Below are 23902 nucleotides of genomic sequence, written 5' to 3'. Positions count from 1 at the left end.
GACAAGATTTTAGTTTTTAAGGAACAAGATTAAAAAGATATAGTTGAAGCATGGAGCATAGCATCCTTTACTTTACAGTAGCATAGAAATCTACATATTAACTAAAATCAACTTTGTAAGACATTTTTATAACTGGACATTCACTAAATGATACAATTAATAGGAAAAAAAGAATATAAAATGTGATGTTCTTTTCTTAATGGACTGTTTGAGAACATACCTTAAGGTCTATTCATTGACCATTGTCCTTCAGTATTATGTTTATCAAATTCCATTTATTTTTCCAATGCTTTTGAAAGTCGATCACATCTTGAGAGGTCATTTACTTATAAAATGTTATTGAGAAATGATTGAGGGAGACCTTTAACTGGCCCCTCTCCCCCCATTTTTGAATATAAAAAAGAGGGAGAGGAGCCGGTTAAAGGTCTTCCTCAATCATTTCTCAATGTTATTTGGTTATAGAATCTTTGATTTTTTTAATATTTTTAAGTGGGTTAGAGAGATGATTTGGTCTTCTCGCCCACCCCTTATTCCATCTATAATTTGTTATTAGGCCACAAAAAGGAGCAACCCTTACATTGTAAAAGAAAATCAATTGGCAGCCACCCTCAAAACAAGAAAAATAAAAAGGACAAAGTGGCTTCCATCCTGTAAAATTTTCAATAGAAATCTCCTGTTAAAAACTGAGTGGACAAGATTGCTTCTAGTGAAAAAAATAAGTAGACAAAGTCCTCCAATTTTGCAATCTTGCCCATTCATTTTTTAACCAGAGAACTTCATTGAAACTTGTTGGAACAAGTGACTCATATTCTCTTGGGTATAGAGAGAAATACAAGAGTATTTTGAGGTTATTCATATCTATTCGTACAAAAGAATTTTGTAATAAATATGTTATGCTGTAACTCTAAATCATTATTGAAATAGTCGTACTTTCGTAAAGGTAGGCACATTGCCGAACCACGTAAATATGTGTCTTGATTTTCTCTTGCTCTCTCTCTTCGATTTTATATTATTCATCATTGTTAATTTGTTATGCACGGATAAAAAGAAAACTTTTACAGAATGTAAGCCAAATATAACTTGTAATAACACCAGAACAACATATGGTATGCAAGAAAAGGATTGTTTATGAAGGAAGACACAACATGGACCATAAGTCTGCCAACAGTAAAGAAGATGGTGTCAAAACTAGTGTCCTTCGATTGATGACAAGGCCTACATTTTGCAGAAGTGTACTAATTGCTGGCTGGTGAAAGTTATACAATTAACTAGCCTTCAGTTTTCTCTGATGCTGATGTGAAAGTAACTGGCTTTGTTGGATGGTCCCTCACAATCAAGCTTAGGACTTCTGGCCTTGAATAGTGTCCAACAACATCAAAATCAAATTTTGCCCGAGCTATTTCACCCAGATCTGCAACATTTTCACATCACCAGAATCAGAGGTCGACTATCAAACCAAAAACACAACTAAATGTACCAACCCACAAAAAAAAAAAAAAAATAATAATAATAATAATAAAATAAATAAAAAACACCACAGCTAATGTGATACACTCTCATTAATTAGTTATTTTGTTTAGTTGGTTCTGTAATCTTAAATTACCGTCCAAGTAGGAGTCTAGCAGTTTATCTAGTTATGGGAGTCTAGTTATCTGGTATATCCAGAATTTTACCATTAAGTAAAGAGAAATGATTCTTCTACATCTTTCATACACTTCTTACACACCTCAATAACCTCATCCTACATAACATCATTTTTTCATTTTAAATTTATGTCATTAAAAGGAGATATGATATGTTTACAACTTCTGAACAACTCTAACAATTTTTTATTTTTATTTTTAAAAAAATCAACCATTAGATATGTAGAACCCACATGTAAAAAATAGATCCAATGGTTAGTTTGAAAAAAAGTTGTTTGAGTTGTACAAAAGTTGTAAACGCATCATTTCTCCTAAAAATTGGTTGATAAAAATAGAAAATGAAAAAAGAACGTCACGTAGGATGAGGTGGGAGAGAGGTGTATGAAAGATGTAGGAGAATCATTTCTCCTAAGTAAAAGTAGTTATCTAGTTCTAGTATTTGGTAGCAGTGGTTTACCTTAATATCAAGTAGTCGTTGCAGGAGTAGGAGTCTTAATTACAGTTGTTATGGGACTCTTAGTTCCAAACGTGTATAAATGAGTGCAAGAGGAATAAATAAGTATCATCGAGTATTTTTCCAAAATTACAGCTTGCTGTATTAGGAGGCCCGGCTCCCTCAAAGAAGCCAACAACGTTATTTTTTCTTCATCTGTCTAGTGAAGCTATGCGTAAGAAGCAGGAAATTCTTGATGTGAGACACTCCTGTCTTTACATTTGGGAGAGAACATTCAAGGACCATATCAGGAGGGGGTTGGACACAGCTAGAGAGAGGACCAATTAATAATTCTACTGCCTGACTTCAGTCAGGACTTCAGCTGTAATTTTCAACAGCCATAATGACAGCCTATAGTTTTACCACAAAAGTGAGGTAAAATCAGATGGTGAAAAGAATCGGAACCATGTGAATTTCCAATGAGATGCACAAGTTGTGGTCCATCGAGAGCAATAATGTTGACACTGGTCACTGCACCGTCCAAAATGAGGATTTAAAACACTCCCCCCCTTTCAAAAGTCAATGAAAACCAACACTACAGCACGCAACTCACCCAAATACTGCTGAGCTGGTATCTCTAAAAAGCAGGCTGCACCTTCTCACTTGAAAAAGCTAAGGATTGGCTGAGATTTGCAAAAAAGGTGTTTTCTTTTCATGCCTTCGCATTTATATTTCATGTTAAATCATATTTCAACTAAAATATACGCACACATATTAACAGTATTTCACCTTAATTTTTTTTTTTTTCCCTTAGAAAGTACTTCTTAAAATGGGACAATTAACTCATGTAGATGCTAAGCAAGCAAAAAAATAAAATAAAGGAAAAAGGCTTGAAGTTCATAGCAAAGGCCATAATCCAAATTAATTTGACCCTTGAATGCAAGAGTATGCAAAAAGAAAATGAAAAGAGCAAATAAAAGCATAGCATACAACACTATAGATAGCTTCTTTAGGTCTTTCCGTTTGCATTCTAACACTCCATCTGGACGGAACACATTCTAGATGGTTGCTTTCGGTCTCTTACAGTTGCTTTCTTGGAATCAGTCTATGCAATGGTAGTTTTGTGACTAAATTTGTTTTCTTTATTTTTGTTGTCCCTTCAAACTATATAAACAATTTATCTCAGGAACCCATCAAATTGCTCAACCATATTGATTTCTCATGAATATTACTACAAAGAGAAACTACTATAATTCTGCAAAGACTTAAGAGACACCTTGAAAGTTAAGGAAAGTACATATAGTAGACAAGAGTGTCGAGATACCTAGATCTGCTGAGATGAGTGCCTCCCCGTCATAGTTGGGTCCTGCCAGAACAGTCCCTGAGGGTGATATAATGACACTGCCTCCAGCACAGACAACAGAATCTGGTGCGAGGCCCTCTTCTGTGCCTGAAAATTCATACTCTGAGGGAGGTGGGTAATCTTTCCTTCGACAGAATTGGTTGGCTGATAAAACAAAACATCCACCCTCAAGAGCGATGTGGGTCATTGATGCTTGCCATACCTCCCTGGCATCAGCCGTAGGTGCACAATATATTTCAATGCCTAAAAACAAAGACTACCATAAATCAAACCTAAATATATAAGATGATCTAAAACTAAACATCATGAAACAAAAAAAAAAAAAAGATATAATTTCCAAGCAGAAATCCCATGTATCATAATCATAATCATTATAGATAATCACATTTAGTATTCTCAACCAAAATTACTTAAGATGGCATTCAATCAATAAGAAGCAAATTCAAGGAGCTGGGGCACATAATTTAAGAACAGATATCAGATAATACTCATAATATAGGAAAGACTTTGCCAACAGAAAACTAATCAATTAAACAAAGTTTTTGTTAGGTTTTAGTGTGTTGGCAGTTTCTTGTGTCAAAACATGGTTTCTGGGTTGTAATATTTTAGGCCTTGGTTTAGGGATGAGTCGGTTTTATTTTGGTGCTGAAATTGAAGATTTGAAAGCTTCATTTGAAGCCTGTTCAAACAAAGGTATACATCAAGTTTCATACAAAAATCCGAGAGCCTAGTTTGTACTTTCGCTCGAAGCTCGTTTGAATGAAGTGTTGCATCAGGACTACCAAGAATTCGTTTGAACAAACTTAACTCTCGTTCAAATGAAGCAGCTGCAAAGTGTTTTAATCCTAAACCAACTTGACTTAAAAGCATGTGTTCTACCGATATAAGCCTAATAACCTACGATTTTCATAAGACCTAGAGCCTTTTATTCATTGTTCTTGGAGACAAACTTAAACAGTTTTGACCCTAAACCAATACACGTCATCTCCTTGTTCTTCATCAATTAAACTGTAGAAAAACCTTCAACTACCAGAGTTCTGGTCGCAGCGGACAAGGTTTGTTTGTGAAGGTGATCCTTGTAGAAAAAGGCCAGAAGTTTTGAAACTACTGCAATGGAATGTGTACGAGTCGTTTTTCGGGGTTTGCAAATTGGGTCTTGCGTTACAAAAGTTTTTTAAGTTGACTTATGTGTAACATAAACCTTCTATAGTGGATATCTTTGGGGTTGATTGGCCCCCAAATTGTTTTACTTTTGAAGAGTTCTTTCAAAGGTTTTCACTTTGTAACCAAATTCTTGTGTTGGTTTTATTTTACGTTTTATTGGATTGTAGTGACTTTAACTGTGATAATTGACTTAACCATTATTCTGTTTGATAATATGGTTTGTAACAACTTGGGTTCTAAAAAGAATTTTTTAGTTTTAATATAAAAACTATTAATATCTAACAAAAAAAAAAGTATACCGATATTGGAAATGAGAAATGAAGGTTTTAACTTTGACAAATCAAAAGTAACCATCACACAAGTATTGCTAACAAGGGCTTGTCTGACTAATTTTTTTTTGGTAAGATTAAGATTCACTAACAAAACAAAAACAAGATACACATGGAGGGGGTGGGGGACCTCAACAAGCTCACTAGTACAGTGTCACAGCTCTTCGAAGAGAGAAGGAATCAAGCTTGAAGCTTGAAGAAAGATAGTTGAGGAGTTGTGTGGTCGAACAGGAGGGTTACGTGGCTTCATCAGAACGTTGTAGTGGGCGGTCCAGCTAGGCATTCAGCTAGGCGTTCTAGAAGCCTCATGCGGTGCGTTTTGGGGTCCTAGGACGGCTGATGCGGTGCGTATCACTAACTAAGGACCTGCCGTTTATCCCTAGAGCTAGTCGTTTATGAGTCCTTAAGTACTGTCGTTTTAGTAGGGTTGGAAGTGCCATTGTAAGAGACACTATATAAGTCTCGCTTAGCACAGGATGAGGGCATCTGGAAAATTGGACTTGTTCCTTGGAGGGTGGCTCCTCGAATCTGCCGCTTATGTTTTCTTAAGGGATTTTCAGTATAATTACAGCATATTTTCTCTCCATTTTCTTCCTAATTTCCATCTAAATTCCATAAAAAACCCTAAACAGTAATCTACGTGTAACATAAAGATGATACAGTACCCAATAAAACAATTACAAAAAAAAAAATGAAAATGGGCCTAGTAAATGATCCAGTCCAGTAACTTCTTGACCCAAGGACCAAGAATGGGCTGCTAAAAAAGGAGGTTCTTGTAGCAAACCAGAAGATTGGCTGTTGGTAGGCACACCTGTGGTGGCAACAAGGAGTCCTAGTTGCCACAATGGGGAGGATTGCACTAAAATCAATTGAGTTAGAGTTGTCACAGAAGAAATCCACTCTGATGTCCGGTAAGTCCAACGGTTGGTACAGCAGACATCTATTCTTTGCAAACTTCATAGACAAAAAGGAGGCATCAACTATGGTGATCTGGGAGAGAGGTGAAAGAAGAAGGAAACCAACACAGAAGCCTCAGATTTGCTGCTTGGATGGGAAGATGTGTGGTTGTGGTGGTGCGTGGGACACATGTGGTGGGGGAGGGATGTGCAGGGCAGGGGTGGGGCTAAGGAGGGTGAGGCCCTGTGGGAGAAGCGTGTGGAAGGTGAAGGTGGACGTAGAGCAGTAGATCTACATCTTAAAAGATGTAGATCTTCCACCCTAGGCAGCGTGTGTGACTCATATGAGACGAAGCAGGGGAGGGAAAGATGGAGAAGAGGTCGGCTGGGGTGGGGGAGGGGGACATGGGCGAAGGCTGTGGGTGGGGAGCAGTAGATGTGGGTTACAAAACACAGAAAGGAAAAAAAAAAAGAAACTAGGGAGAAACAGGCGACAGGAAGAGGGGGTTGGAGAGGAGAGAGCCTCTTCCCTCCTCCCCAAGCACTCAAAGAGGAGGCCAGGGGAGATCTCACTTGGGAGATAGTACGCTTTCACATAGGAGATGGATGGTTTCTTAGCACCGATTATCGCAAACGGCCTGAGCTATTTAGCACTCTGGCAGACTGATGCTGGTCTCCGGAGTTGCACATCTCAGTTTTGGTGCCAATTTGAGCCAGCACAGTCAGGCAGACTGATGTTTCTCTCCAGAGATGCACATCCCAGCTTGGTGGCAATTTGAGCCAGCACAGTTGGGCCCTAGAAATATTTATTTGTCAATTTCATTAGTTAAGAGCATGAACACCTAGGACCTAGTTAGGATCCAACAAATGCATACACACACAGAGAGGAAGGGAGGAAGGAGGGGGGAATAAACACTAACTGGGCCACCAAGGTGGGCTACAACTTTCTTAAAATTCTTCAATTGCTCCTGGAATGATAACAATTTAGCTCTGCGAGATTCCACAAAACCAAAATACATAAATAAATAATCAAAATACGATATTACTCCCCAACCAATAAGAGGGAAAGAAATGGAAAAAGAAAAAGCAGGTTGAAAAAATGTTATACATATTTGTATTAATATGAATTGCAGTAAGGATCAAAGATTACTAACCTTTAGCATACATCGCTGTCCTTAGCAAAGGCATTCTGTTTTCCCAACAAATGGCAGCACCTATTTTTCCAATTGGAGTTTCAAAAACTGGAATTGTTGATCCATCTCCAAACCCCCAGATGATACGCTCCAATGCTGTTGGCATGACTTTCCGGTGCTTTCCCAGGTAACGACCTTGAGAATCAAAAAATAGAACAGTACAATAGAGTGTATATCCATCCCTCTCTATCACACCCATCACCAAATACACCTTATACTTTCCAGCCATTGCAGCTAACCGGTCAACTTCAGGACCTGCAATGTATCAAATATTTTAGTGAAAAGTGAGCATAATTAAACCTATACAGATTCAATATGAATTTAATTAGGCTCCCAAATGGCATTAACAATGAAAGTACAGGTAATTTCATCACACGTATAATTACTATTATTTTTAGTCAATAGATCTGCTGCAACTTGATAGTGTCCATTTGAGCTACTCAATACTTGCCCATTCCATGCAAGATCTGAATTCCAAATTATCATGATGTCAAAATGGGTTAATCTTACGTTGCATGCTGACGGTTAAAAAAATAAAAAATAAATAAAATTCTTAAGTTGCAACACATCAACAAAAAGATTCTCAAAAAAGGACGAAAAGTTCCACATATTTGCATTTTTTTCAGGTAATAATATATATAATGCTATTTTCGTCAGCCATACTGCATATTACATTTTTCTTAAGTAATATACTATTTACATCAACATGAGTATGATTTTGTAATGCATAAAATATTGTGGATGTAAGGCCCAGCCAGAAAGAAAGCCATGAACACCAGACTTGTTCTCCTAGTTGAAAAGATGCTGTAACTTAGTCTCCAAAATTTTGAAACATACATAGGATTTCATTTCAACTCTGATACGATTTTTTAAATTTATTCATATCTGTCTCTTAAACTAGTTTGAATCCAACCAATTCAGAAACTGCATTCTGGATGCAGTTTTAGGCGAAAAACCAAAGGATCCAAGTTGTTTCAGGATCTTTCACATATAAAAGATTTATCTGAATTGTGTTTCAACCGTATTGTTCACTAGTTGATTGCACTTGTATACATAGAGAATCGGTTACAAGAGTTTGAGATAGAGAAGGTTTCTATCTAGGAGGGTTTACAGAGAAATAGAATTACACTATAGGATAGACTTAATTTAAACCTATTATGATCTAATCAAATACAACCGGTTAGAGTTCTACTCTAAGTCTAACCGGTTTGTTTACAATTCAAAATTTAGAAGTTATCTCTTATCTTCAGTTGAAGATAAGAGACCTTTAGCACTAGGACTCTTTGACAAGAGTCCGGGTGCTTTAACATCCCCGCTCAAGGTCAATGGGGAAGCTTGCACGTTGAGCTTGGAGCTAAACCATGGAAACCGATTTGAAGCAATTGGTTTGGTTAGAACATCAACAATTTGCTCTTTGCTGGGAATGAATAGAATTTTTAGAGTTTTGGCAGCAACATGATCCCGAACAAAGTGGAAATCAATTTCCACATGTTTGGTTCTAGCATGGAAAACCAGACTGGCTACCAAGTTTGTGGCTCCAATATTATCACACCATAACTTTGGAGGAAAAGAAAGATGGACATCAAGATCTCGAAGAAGGTATTGAATCCACAGCAGTTCGGCATTGGCATTGGCAACGGACTTATACTCAGCTTCTGTACTCGATTTGGACATTGTCGGGTGTTTCTTAGAACTCCAAGAAATCAGGTTGGATCCCAAAAATACACAATATCCGCCAATAGACTTTCGATCATCGGGGCACCCGGCCCAATCCGCATCAGAAAAGACTTCAAGTGTAGATGTATTCGACCGAGTGAGTAGAAGACCATGAGAGACCGTGTGCTTTAGATAGCGTAGTATCCTTTTGACAGCTTGCCAATGAAGTTTAATGGGCATGTGCATAAATTGACACACTCGGTTTACTGCAAAGGCCAAGTCAGGGCGCGTGAGAGATAAATACTGCAGAGATCCCACGGTACTACGATAGAGCAAAGGACCATCCATAGAATCACCATCAAAAGCTGAGAGAGAACTTGAAGAAGACATTGGAGATGAAATTGGCTTAGCTTCAAGCATATTGGTACGCTTGAGGAGATCAAGAATGTAGCGTCTATGTGAGAGTAGAAGACTAGATTTCAGTGGAACAACTTCCACATCGAGGAAGTAGTTGAGTTTGCCAAGATCTTTGACTACAAAAGACATCTGAAGCTGCTGCAAAAGATCAGAGATAGATGCTGGAACAAAGGCAGTGATGATGATATCATCAACATAGACTAAAACAAACATAGTTAATGATGTAGTCCGTAAAAGAAAAAGAGATGAATCTGCCTTAGAACTAGTAAAACCCATATCATATAGTTTGGTGTTTAGTTGGGCAAACCAAGCTAGTGGGGCTTGTTTCAAGCCATAAAGGGCATTTTGTAGTTTACAAACATGATTCAGTAGACTTGGATGAGAGAATACGGGTGGCTGAGACATATATACTTCTTCATCGAGAAAACCATGTAGAAAGGCGTTTTGAATGTCAATTTGACGCATGTCCCAGCTGCGAGAGTAAGCCAAAGATAACACTGTCCAAATGGTTGTAGGTTTAACAACTGGGCTGAAGGTCTCTTCATAGTCTAGGCCAGCCTGATGATGAAAGCCTTTAGCTACAAGACGAGCTTTATGCCGTTCAATAGATACATCTGCCTTTCTCTTAACTTTGAACACCCACTTGCAGCCCACTAGGTTTGTAGCCTGTTGAGGAGGAACTAGAGTCCAAGTCTAATTCTAAAGAAGGGCATTAAATTCTGCCTGCATAGCTTGTCTCCATTCGGGTATTTTGACAGCATTGGAATAGCAAGTAGGTTATGCAAATTCGGAATCTTGGACAGCCAGTAGAGCCCGGGAGATAGGATACTTTATTCTGCCATCTGTGAAAACTCGGGGGAGCACAACTTGATTATGTGCACGGGTGACCATAGGGTGAATTCGAGTGGGAGCAGGACAGGGAGTGGCAAATAGGGAAATAGGTGAACTAGAGACTGAAGGAGAGGCTGAGGAGCTAGAGGCAACACTGGATGGAGAAGAAGCAGAACCGGAAGTAGGAGGAACAGTACTGGAAGAAGGAGTGGATTCTGTATACGGAAGTTGGAAATAATGCTTTGGCAAAGTTAATGAAGATGGTAAGGCAGTAGAGGAGGACTACAACTCGGGTTTAGACACTGAGGAAGGAGAGGAAAAAGGAAAGATTGATTCACGGAATACAACATCACGAGACTGGAAGTCAAATTTATGTTTATTGTAAGGACGAAGGTTGGGAACACATGCACAACCAAAGATTTTTAAAAACTCGTAATCGGGACTGCGATTAAAAAGTTTTTGAAAAGGAGATTTGTTTTGCAAAGTTGGTGTGGGAAGTCTATTAATGAGATAGCATGAAGTTTGGCAAGCCTCATCCCAGAAAGGTTTGGGAACATGACTTTCAGCAAGAAGAGCAAGTGTTGTATCAATAATATGTCGATGTTTGCGTTCGACATTGTAACAACCCACTCTCAATGACACAATATTGTCCGCTTTTGGCTCCTCAAACCAGACTTCCCAAGAGGTCACCCATCCTGGGATTGCTCTCGCAGAAGCACGCTTAACTGCGGAGTTCTGATAGGTTCATAACCATCACGGCTTTAAAACGCGTTGTGTTATAAATGGTGCATTTATACATATAACCACATCCTCATTCACAGGCGATGTGGGACGTCACAATCACCCCCTCTTTGGACCCAGCGTCCCCGCTGGCGTCCCTCATTGGGCTTGTGCACGCTCCCACCATCTCAGGCTTTAAAACGCGTTGTGTCATAAATGGTGCATTTATACATATAAGCACATCCTCATTCCCAGGCGATGTGGGATGTCACAGACACAACCTTGCTGTTGATGTGTGTGAGGACAAGACACACGATGCATGATGCCAAATTTATGAAAAAAGGTGTTGAGAGAACGAAATTCCCTACCCCAATTAGTTTGGACTTGTTGAATTTTAGTATTGAATAGACGTTCAACCATAAGAAGAAATTTATTGAAAACTGAGAAAACATCAAATTTGCATTGAATAGGAAATAACCAAGTGAATTTGCTAAAAGCATCAATAAATGTAACATAATATTTATTTCCATTTGATGAAACAACCGGGGAAGGACCCCAAACTTCAGAAAATAAAAGTTCTAAAGGGCAAGTAAAAATTGAACTGGAAGTCGGAAAAGGAAGCTGATGAGCCAGGCAGGAAACACAGGAAGCAGCTGACTTATTAGAGGAAACTGGAAGGGAAAACTTGGATATCACGTGCTTCACAGTGTGGAGAGCAGGATGACCCAAGCATTTGTGCCATTGCTCAGCAGAAGTCCTTTCACCAAGAAGAGCAGTAGGAGATGTGGAATTGGTGAGGGAGGGCAGCAGCTGATATAGGCCATGCTTAAGAGGACCCCGGTGGAGGATGGACTAGTCCTTGATAACAAAAAAGGAAGAATGAAACTCAAAAAATATAAAATTGTCATGAGCAAATTTACTGACAGAGAGTAAATTTTTACACATAGAAGGAACATGAAGTAAGTTTTTAAGAATAAAGGAACGACTTGGACACGAGATATGTGCAGAACCTATATGATTTATGGACAAACCTGTACCGTTTCCCACACGAATCTGGTCAGAACCCGTGTATGCATCTGAGGATATGGTGAGGTTGTTCAAGTCATGAGTGAGGTGGTGAGTAGCACCTAAGTCCGAGTACCAACTATCACCAGTAGGTAGATTGGGAGAGGAGTAAAAGGCCTGCAGTGGAGACTGAGAATCATTCTGACACGATTGATCAAATCGTTGGTAGTAGGTGTTGGCATAATGGCCAAGCTTGTTACAAATCTGGCAGATGGGTTTGGCGGAACTAGCGCCATGAGACTGCTGACCTCGGCCACGTCGGCCAAAGGAGGAACCACGTCCACCAGGCAAGGTGCTACGGTAGCCACGGCCATTGGGGAAACCATGACCACGGGCAACATTGAAGCTGCGGTCACGCTGGCCAGAATGGCTAGTGTTGCGAGCAGTTACATGAACAGTAGCATTGGAGAGATCAGTGGTGGCCATTTGCTGCTCGAGTCGTATCTCATGGGCCAGGAGAAGACCGTAAATGTCATTACGATAAATGGGATCGATGCGAGTAGTTACGGAGGTAACCAGGGGATCAAACTCAAATCCAAGACCGGCCAGCAGGAAGGAAACAGCCTCAAAATCATTGAGGGGTTGGCCATAGGCAGCAAGGGTGTCACTGAGAGTTTTCAGTTTATGAAAATAGTCGGTGACAGATGAATTACCTTTCTTCAAGGTAGCAAGATGGAAATGCACTTGCATGATGCGTGCATGAGCTTGGGAAGCAAACACCTTCTCCAGTAATTCCCATAGTGCACGAAAAGTGGTGTAGCCAACAGCATGGGATACATAAGAATCGGATAATGTTGAGACCAGGACGCTGACGATAAGCTGGTCTTTTTGGTACCATGAGAGGTAATCCGGGTTGGCAATCATAGCAGGAGAGCCAGGAGCAGTAGTGGGATTGACAATCAATTGAGCAGGAGCAGGAATCGTGCCGTCAATGAAGCCATAAACATCTTGACCGCGGAGATATGCCAGAAGATGAAACTGTCAGGCCATATAGCTGTCATTGGCTAGTTTGATTGAGGGAGAGTGGTTCATGTGCGGAATATTGAAGATTGGAGCAGATTGAGCAGAGTTAGAATCAGCGGTAACACTAGATTTGGCCATTGAACAATGAAAGGGAAAGGGAAAAAAAGATAGACGTTTAGTCTTTTATTGGCTTTGACACCATAAAAGATTTATTTGAATTGTGTTTCAACCGTATTGTTCACTGGTTGATTGCACTTGTACATAGAGAGAATCGGTTCCAAGAGTTTGAGATAGAGAAGGTTTCTATCTAGGAGAGTTTATAGAGAGATAGAATTACACTGTAGGATAGACTTAATTTAAACCTATTCTGATCTAATCAAATACAACCGGTTAGAGTTCTGCTCTAAGTCCAACCGATTTGTTTACAATTCAAAATTTAGAAGTTATCTCTTATCTTCAACTGAAGATAAGAGATCTTTAGCACTCGGACTCTTGTCAAAGAGTCCGGGTACTTTAACAACATATTACTAGCTGGCATACACCTTACTTGAAAGAGAATGATGACGCTTTTGACTGAAAAAATAAAAAGCTTTTCTTTCCTGGAACCATCGGTCATAAAATGCCATCAATTCATTGGAAAGTACCTAAATAGCCACAATTAAAATACAATGATATATCTCATCATATGTCATGCTGAGCACTAAAATCTCTTCAGGTTAGATATAAATGGAGATCAAAATTTCCTTAAGATAGAAAAATGCCCGTTTTAAAAAATAAAGTAAAGCATTGTCATATTATAATTGAGAATAACTTTTATAGGGACCTGGCATGAATCAGGTCCTTTGTGCTCTTCAATGAGAGACAGACACGTCAGCTATAACAACAAAACTGAGTTAACATGAAAATACCAGATATTTTTCTTCTCTTCAATGGTTCACTCATCACAAAATCCATATTCCCTCATTCAAGAGAAAAGAAATGCCACCACCCTCTCCACCACGAACAACAACCCCCTTGATCCTCCACCACTGCTCCCAACATCTGTAAGTTCTTAAATTTCTTGCCTTTCTCTCTCTACTTTCTCAATATGGTGGAGAGCTCTTGCCAGAAGTTCATCATCAGTGTGGACGAGTCCAAGCTCGTCAAGCATTTGGGTGGTAGTGGGCTCGCCATGCCGATCGAGATTGTGCCCTTTTGTTGGAAGTTCAAGGTGCAAAGGCTGCAGGCCCTGTTTGAGGACTTGGTTGCGTTGAGAAGCTCAAAACTTGCAGTGAAAACAACAAAACCTTTGTGACGGATAAAAGGAATTACATTGTGGACTTGTATTTCAAGAAGGATATCGGAGATTTGGAGGTTGTGAGCGATGAGATTTTGCAGCTCCCAGGTGTTGTGGAGCACGGCATGTTTCCTGACATGGTCATGGTGAACACGGTGATTGTGGCGGGGGAGCTCAGTGTCATGGTGAAGAACAAGTTATAATTGATTTTTATGATCATTATCTAACAATTTTATATCTAGGAGTATTGGAATTTTTGGTTTTATCGCGAAATTGGGGAAAAGAAGGTTAATAGGTGATTATTATAATAGGGAAAAAGGTCTTGGTTGCTAGTGTCATTTATTTGGTAGAATGGTCTCCACAAGTTTTGTTATTGTTTTGAGATAAAAGATTATCAAGAAAGAATTAGGAGTTCTGGATTTTGGTCACAGCTGAATGACAAGCCTTTCGAATGTTGGCTGTAACTCTCTTCTTAGAAATGAAATTCTACTTTATTGTCATATTTGAAGTTGTTGGTTTTATGGGTGCTGGAGTAACGGTGGAGGAACAAGGGGTTGTTGTTCGGTGGTAGCATGGGCGGGGCGTTTCTTTTCTCTTGAATGGTGGAATATGGATTTTGTGATGAGTGAACTGTTGAAGAGAAAAGAAAAAATCTTGTTTTTTCTTCTTAACTCACTTTTGTTGTTCCAGCTGACGTGTCTGTCTCTTATTGATGGGCACAAAGAACCTGATTTTTTCCAAGTCCCTATAGAAGTTATTCTCATTATAACAAGAAGAAAGAAACACAATCAGAAACTTTTTGTGTTGCACCCAAGAACAGCAAGTAATTATCTTAACTTCATCCAACTATACAATTAATTACAACCAATCATTAGATTGTTTAAGAAGTTATCCGATTATCTACAGTCGAACTTCCATTAGGTCAATTACAGGCCAAGCAATCAGGTGGCCTAGAACACTCCAAGTCCAGATTCTAACACAATAAATCCATCCAATCAGCACAAAATGAACACGAACACGGAGTCTTACCAGGTACATCGATGGCCGAAGCATGATACTTGCGGAACTCCTCTTTTCCCTTTGCTGTTCGGCTCCCAATGGTAACACCGAAATTGGAACCACGCGGATAGCCACCCACAAATGCTTCTGGAAACACTACCAGCTGGGCTCCGTACCCAGCCGCTTCAGCCAGCAACCTTTCAGCCTTATCTATACGTTCAATCAGAAATTAAAAAAACCAACATCTACACGATCATGTAAAACAAGCAACACAGTAGAAACCCAACAAAATTTCAGGTTCAAAACTATAGCTTAGAACAATCAAACAGATTGGAACAATAAAATTCTCTTAAACACACATGAAAAATAATAGAGAATCAATTAGCAGCATGGAATTATCCTCCGATTAGTTAATGGCTGATGGCACAGAGAAAAATACTAACAGAGCAGAAATCAATCACTGAAAGTTATACTCATCAATTTAATTAAATTCTAATAAATGGGTACACGATCATGTAAAACAAGCAACACAGTAGAAACCCAACAAAATTTCAGGTTCAAAAAACACAAGTGGGGAACCTAGAGTGGCAGGGGTGTCGTAGAAGACAGTGGAGGCCTGGACCACGGTGGCTCGGACCGTGGGTGCGGAGGAGTCGGCTCCCATGTCGACCTCCGCGAACACGGGGTCCGAGGGTACAAGCGCCATGTCTCTTTGGTCGTTTTGCTCTTCTGTCTGAGATTGGTTCAGTGAGCTTTATAACATTGTTCGTTGAACTTGGCTGTTTCGGAGGTTGGGCTTGTGCGGGATGTATCTATTGGATAAGTAACTTCATGCAAATTTGCCACGTGTTATTTAATTTTCGATTTTTTTTTTTTTTTTAGACCAAATTGCTTTTTATAATAAGTAATAATATATTTGTTTCGACGTAAAATATTTTTTAAAAGCATGTTTTTCTTTTATCTTTTAGTGTTTAATGAGACTGAAAATAATAGTTAAATTTAAAATATTTTTCGTTTGACAATTTTTATTTAATTTTAAAAAATAATTTAAATTTCCTAAATCATTCGGATCTAACACGGATCATGGAGTCAAATATTAAATATTACTTGATATTTTGGTGTGGCTGGATGTTCTAGTGCACATTCTACATTGTTCACCTACAAACAAAGAACTAGTTTATTATGTGCAGTGATGAGGAAAAAAGAACGGACCACTTAAGTGATCCCACGCATGGCCCTGCCTCAGTAAAAACCAAGACCACGTGGACTCAAAAAGGAAAATCATGGATTCATGGTCCGTACGAACAGTACAACGTGCCCTTCCCTCACGACCTACCCAAACCAAAGCAACCGAAAGGACGAAACGAAGAAAAGAGAGCTCTAGCGATAGAGAAACGAATAATCCAGCAACGGTGGAGGGGGTTTCGAATTCGAATTCCCGGGATTTCAGTTTCCGCGGATTCTGTTTTCCTCTAATGAAGTTGCTTAGACTCTATTAGCATCCCACACAGAGAGAGAGAGAGAGAGAGAGAGAGAGAGAGAGAGAGAGAGATGGAGGGGACTTCGAGAGAGAGGGAGATGGAGGGGGCTGAGAAAGAGAGAGAGATGGAGGGGACTTCGAGAGAGAGGGAGATGGAGGGGCCTGAGAGAGAGAGAGAGGTGGAGGGGGTTTCGAAGGAGGCGCAGATATCAATAGCGGCGTCGATGATGTTTCCGGGGTTTCGGTTCTCGCCGACGGACGAGGAATTGATTTCCTTCTACCTGACGAAGAAGATAGAGGGGTCTGAGAACAGCGTGGAAGTGATTTCCGAGATTGAAATTTGTAGACACGAGCCTTGGGACTTACCAGGTTGGTTTGTTACTTACTTTGGTCGAGAAAGCTATAGGAACAGATATCATACTACTCTCTTTCTTCTGTTTGTATTTTGTTCAAGAACCACGTTTTGTGTTTGCTTGGTGAGAATTGGAAAATATGTGGGATTTGTAGAGCTGACTTATCGTATTTTAGCATGCTGTATGCGTTGCGTTTGGTCGCTGAGAAAATAAAAGGAAGTAGAAAGAACTACAAGTTTTTTTTTTTTTTTTTTTTTTTTTTTTTTTTTTTAGTTTGGAACTTTTGAAAGTTTATTTAAAACTTCACTCTTTTATTGCTTTTACAATCGTACTCTTAACTTTAAGAAGCGTTAGTGTATCATTTTTTTTAAAAAAAATTTAATTTTACCACTCTATTAAAATTTTTTGTTAAATATTATCAGAATTGTTTTAAAATTTTTAAAATACTCAAGAATTAAGCGTTGTACCAGAGTTTGTAAAAATACTTCAAATTTTTTTATTTTATTTTATTTTATTTAAACAAAAAATCGGATATTTTGAAAATTTTGATCGAATTTAACGAAAAAATCCTAACGGAATGGTAAAATTAAAAAAAATTAAAAGATTGATACATTAAATTAATACTTTTTAAATAATTTTAAGAGTATGATTTTAAAAGTATTAAAAGATTAAAGACGGTAAATAAAGTTTTTTCTTTATTTATTCGTGAGACCCCAGAAAACATATACTAGCGTATTGTTTTGTTTGCCCTCAAACATATGCGGTACGTGAGATACAAACTGTGTAGTGTTACTTCTGTCTCAAAATCAAAGTTTTTATTTTTAAGATTTCTTTGAAGTGTTACGCGAACAAAGTATGCAAGTTGGTGTTGGTATTTTGTTTTTTTTTTGGCTAAAAGTCATCGACAACTTGCTTTTAGCGGTAAAACCTTTAATTTTTCTGAAAACAATAGATTTCTCATTCAAAGTTATGTAAATTTAGGCTGATTTATAGATAAAAATATTACAGTTATTTTCGTATATTTATATTTTGAGAGTCAAAGCTAGGAGTCTAAGATAGACTCTGGAAGATTTTAACTTGAAAAGTTTGGGAAATTAAATTAAGCCATTTATTACTCTGGCTGGGTTGGAACATAGTGACATTTGTGCTGCATGGGGTCTATCTATCAAGCACAAAAAAAGTGGAAAATAATACCAAGATAATATTAGACTCGAAAAAATCTATTACTTTTACATTTGTACCCTTTCCTCTTTGCTGGAATATAATTGGAGTAAAAATATACCACGAAAATTTTGGCCTTGTTTGCTCATGGCATCATGAGGTTCAATACTGGGATTTAATCACATAGTTGTCGACGTTCTCCATGTGATATCTAACGCTTTGCTGGGATGAACCAATAATCAAGGTTTTGCTCGGAAAGGGGAAAAAAAAAAGGACCTTTATTCAAGGTTTCATCCTCAAAATTTCACTGAGTTTGCTCTTCATAGACAAATTTTCATTGAAGTCTGGATTGCCAAAACATATTCAAATGATTTTGTGTTTTTTAAATATGAAGGGCAACATTGGTTGTCTTTTGTATAAATATGCAGTTCTGAAACGTGTTTACACATTTGTGTATGCTACTGTAATTCTCCTAAGAGAACAACTGTGTTTTACTTGGGCTTGGTTACTTATCAGTGCTGGGTTTTTGTAACCAGCCAAATCGGTTATGCAATCAGATAATGAATGGTTCTTCTTTTCTCCTCGTGGAAGAAAGTATCCAAATGGCTCACAAAGTAAGAGGGCAACTGAATTGGGTTATTGGAAAGCCACTGGGAAAGAACGAAATGTAAAGTCAGGTTCCAATGTAATAGGTACAAAGAGGACTCTAGTGTTCCACAGAGGCCGTGCACCAAAAGGGGAAAGGACGGAATGGATTATGCATGAATACTGCATGCCGGGGAATCTCCAGGTGACTTGTTATTATTGAGAATATATTCTTCTGCTAAGTATTTGATTGGAATTTACTTGTAAAAAAAAGATTTGATTGGAATTGTTATTTCAAAACATTTTGTATGGAAACGATGTCCCATCCTGCCTCATTCAACTGATATTTGCTGCATAAAACGGGGACAGAAATGGGGATGGATGCTTAGTATTACATATGCTCTTATGATTTTAGAATATTGGGAGAAAAAAATACCCTTTTGTATAAATACAAGCTATTTTTTTTTTTTTAGTATTTTATGATTAATGGTGCACAATATTAAATTGGTTTCTAAAAAAAAAATTAAAATTACATAAGATGTGGCACAGTGAGGCAAGATGGGGATACCACTCATCCACAAAAATGGGCGTGGAGAATGGATAGGGATATAGATTAACTTGATGAGAATGCATGGGAAATGTGATCGCTGAGTCTGTCTCACCCCATTGCCACCACTAACCTTACCTGGGGTGGTTTAATATATATGGATTTGTCGGAGGATCATAGCATTTTCATTGTGTGGGTCATGACTTCCAAGCATCAATTTAAGTCCACATCTGCTCCTAATTTACACACACTCACTCTGATGAGCCAAAAATGATCTTATCCCTCAATAGCAGGGTTTCATAGGTTGCTTCTACAGGATAACAATTTTTGCTTCTCCTTTTACATTTTTGTAGTAGTAATTAATGCTGCAACTTTTTACTGTTAGGCTATTGAGTGTAAAAGATTTAGCATGGGAAATATCATTGGATTTGAGGCAGCATTGCTGTGTTTTACCCTGCAGTAGCTCCCTCCCCCCTCCCTCTCAAGGTGGAACACTCGGACCATCTCCTAAAGTGAAGGACCTCAAGGAACTTCAAGTAGTTTGAAAAAGAAAAAGCATTTGTAGAAGCCATCCAATCAAAAAGTGCTCTCCGAAATGGAAGTTTTGGCTTCAAAACTGATTTCTCACACCTCTTAAAAGTGGAGCAATCCGCTCCTTCCAAATGCATCATGTAGCACACTTGAGGGATAGCCTTGCAAATCTGGCTTCGAGAGTGTCCTCCAAACTGTCATTAGCTTTCAGTGAAGCAGAAGCAGTAGCAGTAGTTTCTCCACGATATGCTACAACCAGAACTTTAAACTAGACTTTTTGTTTTTCAAAAAAGAAGGGGAAAAAACATCTTAATAAGTGTCTTAGTTTCTTGCCTTCTAATTTTAGATCTTATTTAACCCATTTTAGTCTAGGAGAGTCGATGAATTCTGAATCTCTAGCACTAAGGTCACTTGGAAGGGGCCCTCTGGATGTCAGCAGGGTTCTGTGGTTTTTCAATGCATGGATTGGTGCACAATGTCTGATTTTATTTCCAGCCTTAGAAACCTTGAAGCTTCATTAGATATCAATCATGTGAAAGAATGGAAATTTTGTAGTTGCCAGATGTAGGAAAATCCGCAAATGCTGAGTTATCAGATACCGCTGGAATATTGTGACAGAGGATCAGCACAAGAATTGGCAGAATTAGGTGTAATAGGGGCAATATCGCATGTGTGCATTAAAATGGGCATTACTTCAGCTACGAGTATTAGAATTGCGCATAATAAGACCCCAATCTAGAAAGCTCTTTTTGGCGCACACGCTGTGGCCACCTAACTATACTCTATGCTCATCGTTTTTGGGCTCAAAATCCACTGTTTTTCCCTCCTAATCAATGTTTTAAGTTATTTTTTGTCATTTTAAGAAATATTTCAGTTTACGTTTTAGTAGGGATTTTACTATCGGAGTTTGCCAGATTTTTGGCAAAATCCTTATTTTGATTCGCAGTTTGATTTTATGTAGTAATTAGAATTTTTGCTGTTTTTGGAAAAATTCGGGTTCCTCGTATTTAGTTCAACAATTCGAATTTTGAATAAGATTCAATATTTTCAGTTATTCTCTATTTTCTTGGGTGACTAGGGTTTGTTCTCAATCCTTTTTGATATCCTTACAACCTTCGATCCATAGTTTCCATTTGCTCCTACACTGTCAAGACAATCCTAAGTTATGTTCGGCGTCAGTGCCCTATAGCAATGTCATGGGGGTTGCAATATATTTCCAAATTCACGACATTCATAACCTAGTACAAAGAATCCATTGCTGTTGATGTTCCTGAATGTAGCATGCACGCCCAGAAATTAGGCATTGAAATGATCATAAGGATATTATATTAATTATAATTTTTTTGAGCATATATGTTTGCCTAAACAGTCTTGTTGGTTCAAGATCTTTCCTAGTGAAATATTGATTTTGTGACTCATACTGAAGTGGAGGAAAAGGAAAGGAAGGCAGAGAAAAGGGAAGGGGAAACTGTTTACTCTTTTCTTTAGTTGGGGAACTGAAGGGAAGGGCAGGGAAATTGAGGGATCATTTGTTTTGTTTCCTTTGAAGTTTGGAGGTCTCTCCTCTTTTGTTTATTCTCCGCCCGCACTATCTCCACTATCTCCTCTTCCTTGCTTTGACAATCAAACACCCGAAAGGAAAGTAGTTCCCTGCTTCCTTGCCATCTCTTCCCCTTCCTATTTCACCCTTCCCCCTCTCTTTCCCATTGTGGAGATCGTGTAAATCATACCATCTGCTGATTTGTTTCCCAACCACTGGGAATGAGAATTTCACTTTACATCTTTTTCTAATTTATTTCCTGCTGAAAATTATCAGCAGTGGGGCTTTAATTTTTGCTCGGTTAAGTGTATATTTTCCTTGCTGCAGTGTAATTTTTGCTTGGTATCTAATGAATGTGCACTTTCAGTTAACTAGTAGTAGTTAATTGTAAAATGTGTACATTTAAGCTTTGTTATGTTCTTTCTTGAGAAAGTTTACGTGAGTATTTGTTGAATCATCCCTTGTTTAGATGCAGGATTCTTTGGTTGTTTGTCGCCTCCGGAAGAACAGTGAGTTCCGCCCAAGTGATTCTTCACCCCGAGCTTCAATTCAAGGGCATTTGCCAACTTTGCCTAACAGTAATTATGCAGTCTCTGAAGCTGGTATCGACCAGTTGGGATTGTCCGAGGGGGACAGGGCAGTTGGTAGCAGTAATGATTCTTATTCCATTGAGCAGATTGATTCCACATCTGAATCTGAACAGAAACGAACAAATGATGTTACTCAGGCGGAAACTTCCAGTCACCAGAAGGTAGGTTTCATTTTGGCCAAACCCTTTGTTGAACCCTACATGGTGGTAGTCATTGACACATCTTTCACTAAGAGACATCTAATCCATCTTGTTCTTACATTGTAGGAAACTGCCATTGAAGAAGATTTTTATGCTGATATACTGAATGATGACATCATTAAGCTAGACGAATCTTGTCTATGTGCTTCTCCTAGATTCCTACCAATGGTGACTTGCATGTCTGAGGCTGATAGAAAAGCTCAAGAACCAATGCAAGCTATTGTTTCACAGGTGATTCCTTTACAAGGCACGGCGAATCGAAGAATCAACTTAAGAATGCGAGCATCAAGTATGTTTGCTGCGGAGACATCGGAATCTTTGGAAACCGGTAATGACAACAACTTTGTAGAGAAAGGTGAGCATCCAAACCCAGAGCAGTCACCAAAATGTGTGTTGGGTATACTCTCTCGCAGAACAAGCAATTGTAGGCGAGCATCTATACTTTTTGTTATTTTGACTTTACTAGCTTTGTTTCTGTCTTTGTTGGGAGGTTCCCGGCAAGCCAGAAGGATTACATATTCCACTGTGTATGGGCACTTTTGGCACCGGATGTAAAAATATCAGAATAATCAGATTGTGGGTCCTGAAACTAGTTAGCCTTTTCACTTGGCATATGTGTGAAAATACATGTAACACCCTCAAATTAAATTTAAACCTTCTAAATTAAATTGATAATTTATTTAAAGGAAATTTCATAAATAAGATCTGAGCAACGTGAGAACACATTACATGACTTGTTTAATCAATAATATGCATTACAAATCATTTTCCATAAACTATACTTTATATATCATCACAACAGTCTTAATCCAATATTTATGCTCCGTTTATTTCGACGTAAAATGGTTTCAAGAAAGTCATTTTTCAGGAAACCATATTCCGTCGAAAGCATTTTCTGGTGTTTGGCGCGTACGGAAAATCTCAAATATTTTTTTATATTTTTATTCAATTATATTAACTTATAAAAATCAATTTTTATTCACAACATAAAATATTAATGTAAAATAATATAAAAATCATCGATAACGAGATTCGGTCACTGACCGACAAGATTTTGACTATTTTTACCTGATTCCGGCTAATATAACAAGAATTCGAGATAAAGGCTGGAATCTGGACAGTTTCGTCGGAATCTGGGATAACCAGATTCCGGCAAATGTGGCCGGATCTGGCCAGAGAGGCCGGATCCCGACAGGCTGGCCAGATCCATCCGGCCAGCTGGCCGCTCTGGCCAGGGCCGGCCGGGATTCGGCCTCTCTGGCCAGCCGGCCGGAATCCGGCTCTCTGGCCAGATCCGGCCAGATCCAGATCCGCCCGGCCAGCCGGGATCCGGCCTCTCTTGCCAGATTCGGCCTGATGGCCGGAATTCGGCCTTTCTGGCCAGATCCGGTCAGATGGCCGGAATCCGGCTGGTCTGGCCAGATGGCCGGATTCCGGTCAGATTGGTCGCCGGAATCTGGCTGACCGGATTCCGTCGCCAGATTCCGGCGACATTAACCAGAGGTTGGATTCCGATACTGGCAATATTTCGATGGTGGTTGGCTACTTGAACGTGAAGGTCGACTGTGCCGTTTAAAATAGATCGACTGCGTCTGTCGCCTTCGGAAAATGAAAAATGATTTACGCTTTTAAAAAGAGTAAATCATTTTCCGAAATTTACTAAGCATTTTTGGTCAAACAGAAATCATTTTTCGGTTGACTATTATTTTCGCCCCTACCAAACACCGGAAAATGCCGAAATCATTTTCCAGAAATCATTTTTCGCCGAAACAAACGGAGCATTAATCACAAAAACATCCATTATTTTATTTCAATGCCCTTTTAAAATCCTAACCCATCATCAAGGAATTGGAAAAATAATCAAAAGTTGAGCAGGCAATCTCAGGGTTTAATTAGTCACAACCCTCCATTCAATGATGTTTCCATGAGAGCCATATTAAGGATTTGTAGCTGCATGACCAAAATAT

The 23902-nt window shown here is 38.8% G+C and overlaps 2 protein-coding genes across 2 annotated transcripts; one reads left to right on the top strand and one right to left on the bottom strand.

Annotated features, from left to right (window-relative positions):
• Positions 1-1065: 1065 nt before the first annotated feature.
• LOC133877442 (bifunctional nitrilase/nitrile hydratase NIT4B) lies at positions 1066-15726 on the bottom strand. The gene is made up of 5 exons (XM_062315749.1): positions 15528-15726; positions 14979-15158; positions 6983-7276; positions 3401-3682; positions 1066-1411 (listed from the first exon to the last, which is right to left on the bottom strand). Exons 1-5 carry the CDS (start codon positions 15652-15654, stop codon positions 1269-1271), a joined length of 1026 nt encoding a protein of 341 aa, XP_062171733.1. The 5' UTR covers positions 15655-15726; the 3' UTR covers positions 1066-1268.
• Positions 15727-16203: 477 nt separating this feature from the next.
• Positions 16204-22589, top strand: LOC133878593 (NAC domain-containing protein 40-like). The gene is made up of 4 exons (XM_062317162.1): positions 16204-16797; positions 18479-18732; positions 21621-21896; positions 22002-22589. Exons 1-4 carry the CDS (start codon positions 16500-16502, stop codon positions 22488-22490), a joined length of 1317 nt encoding a protein of 438 aa, XP_062173146.1. The 5' UTR covers positions 16204-16499; the 3' UTR covers positions 22491-22589.
• The last annotated feature ends 1313 nt before the right edge of the window (positions 22590-23902 follow it).

This window comes from Alnus glutinosa, chromosome 9, assembly GCF_958979055.1.
Source record: "Alnus glutinosa chromosome 9, dhAlnGlut1.1, whole genome shotgun sequence".
In the NCBI taxonomy this organism is placed as follows: Eukaryota; Viridiplantae; Streptophyta; class Magnoliopsida; order Fagales; family Betulaceae; genus Alnus; species Alnus glutinosa.
The sequence above is the reverse complement of the archived record's forward strand: the minus strand, read 5'-3'. Positions and strand labels throughout refer to the sequence as shown.

What these genes read in the sequence shown, in the direction of transcription:
- LOC133877442 (XM_062315749.1), bottom strand. Translation starts at nt 15,654, where the DNA reads ATGGCGCTTGTACCCTCGGACCCCGTGTTCGCGGAGGTCGACATGGGA. An exon ending in TTCGGCCATCGATGTACCTG is followed by an intron (nt 7,277 to 14,978) that starts GTAAGACTCCGT and finishes GATACATTGCAG; the next exon opens with GTCCTGAAGTTGACCGGTTA. An exon ending in GACAGCGATGTATGCTAAAG is followed by an intron (nt 3,683 to 6,982) that starts GTTAGTAATCTT and finishes CTTTGTTTTTAG; the next exon opens with GCATTGAAATATATTGTGCA.
- LOC133878593 (XM_062317162.1), top strand. Translation starts at nt 16,500, where the DNA reads ATGGAGGGGACTTCGAGAGAGAGGGAGATGGAGGGGGCTGAGAAAGAG. An exon ending in CGAGCCTTGGGACTTACCAG is followed by an intron (nt 16,798 to 18,478) that starts GTTGGTTTGTTA and finishes TTTTGTAACCAG; the next exon opens with CCAAATCGGTTATGCAATCA. An exon ending in AAACTTCCAGTCACCAGAAG is followed by an intron (nt 21,897 to 22,001) that starts GTAGGTTTCATT and finishes CTTACATTGTAG; the next exon opens with GAAACTGCCATTGAAGAAGA.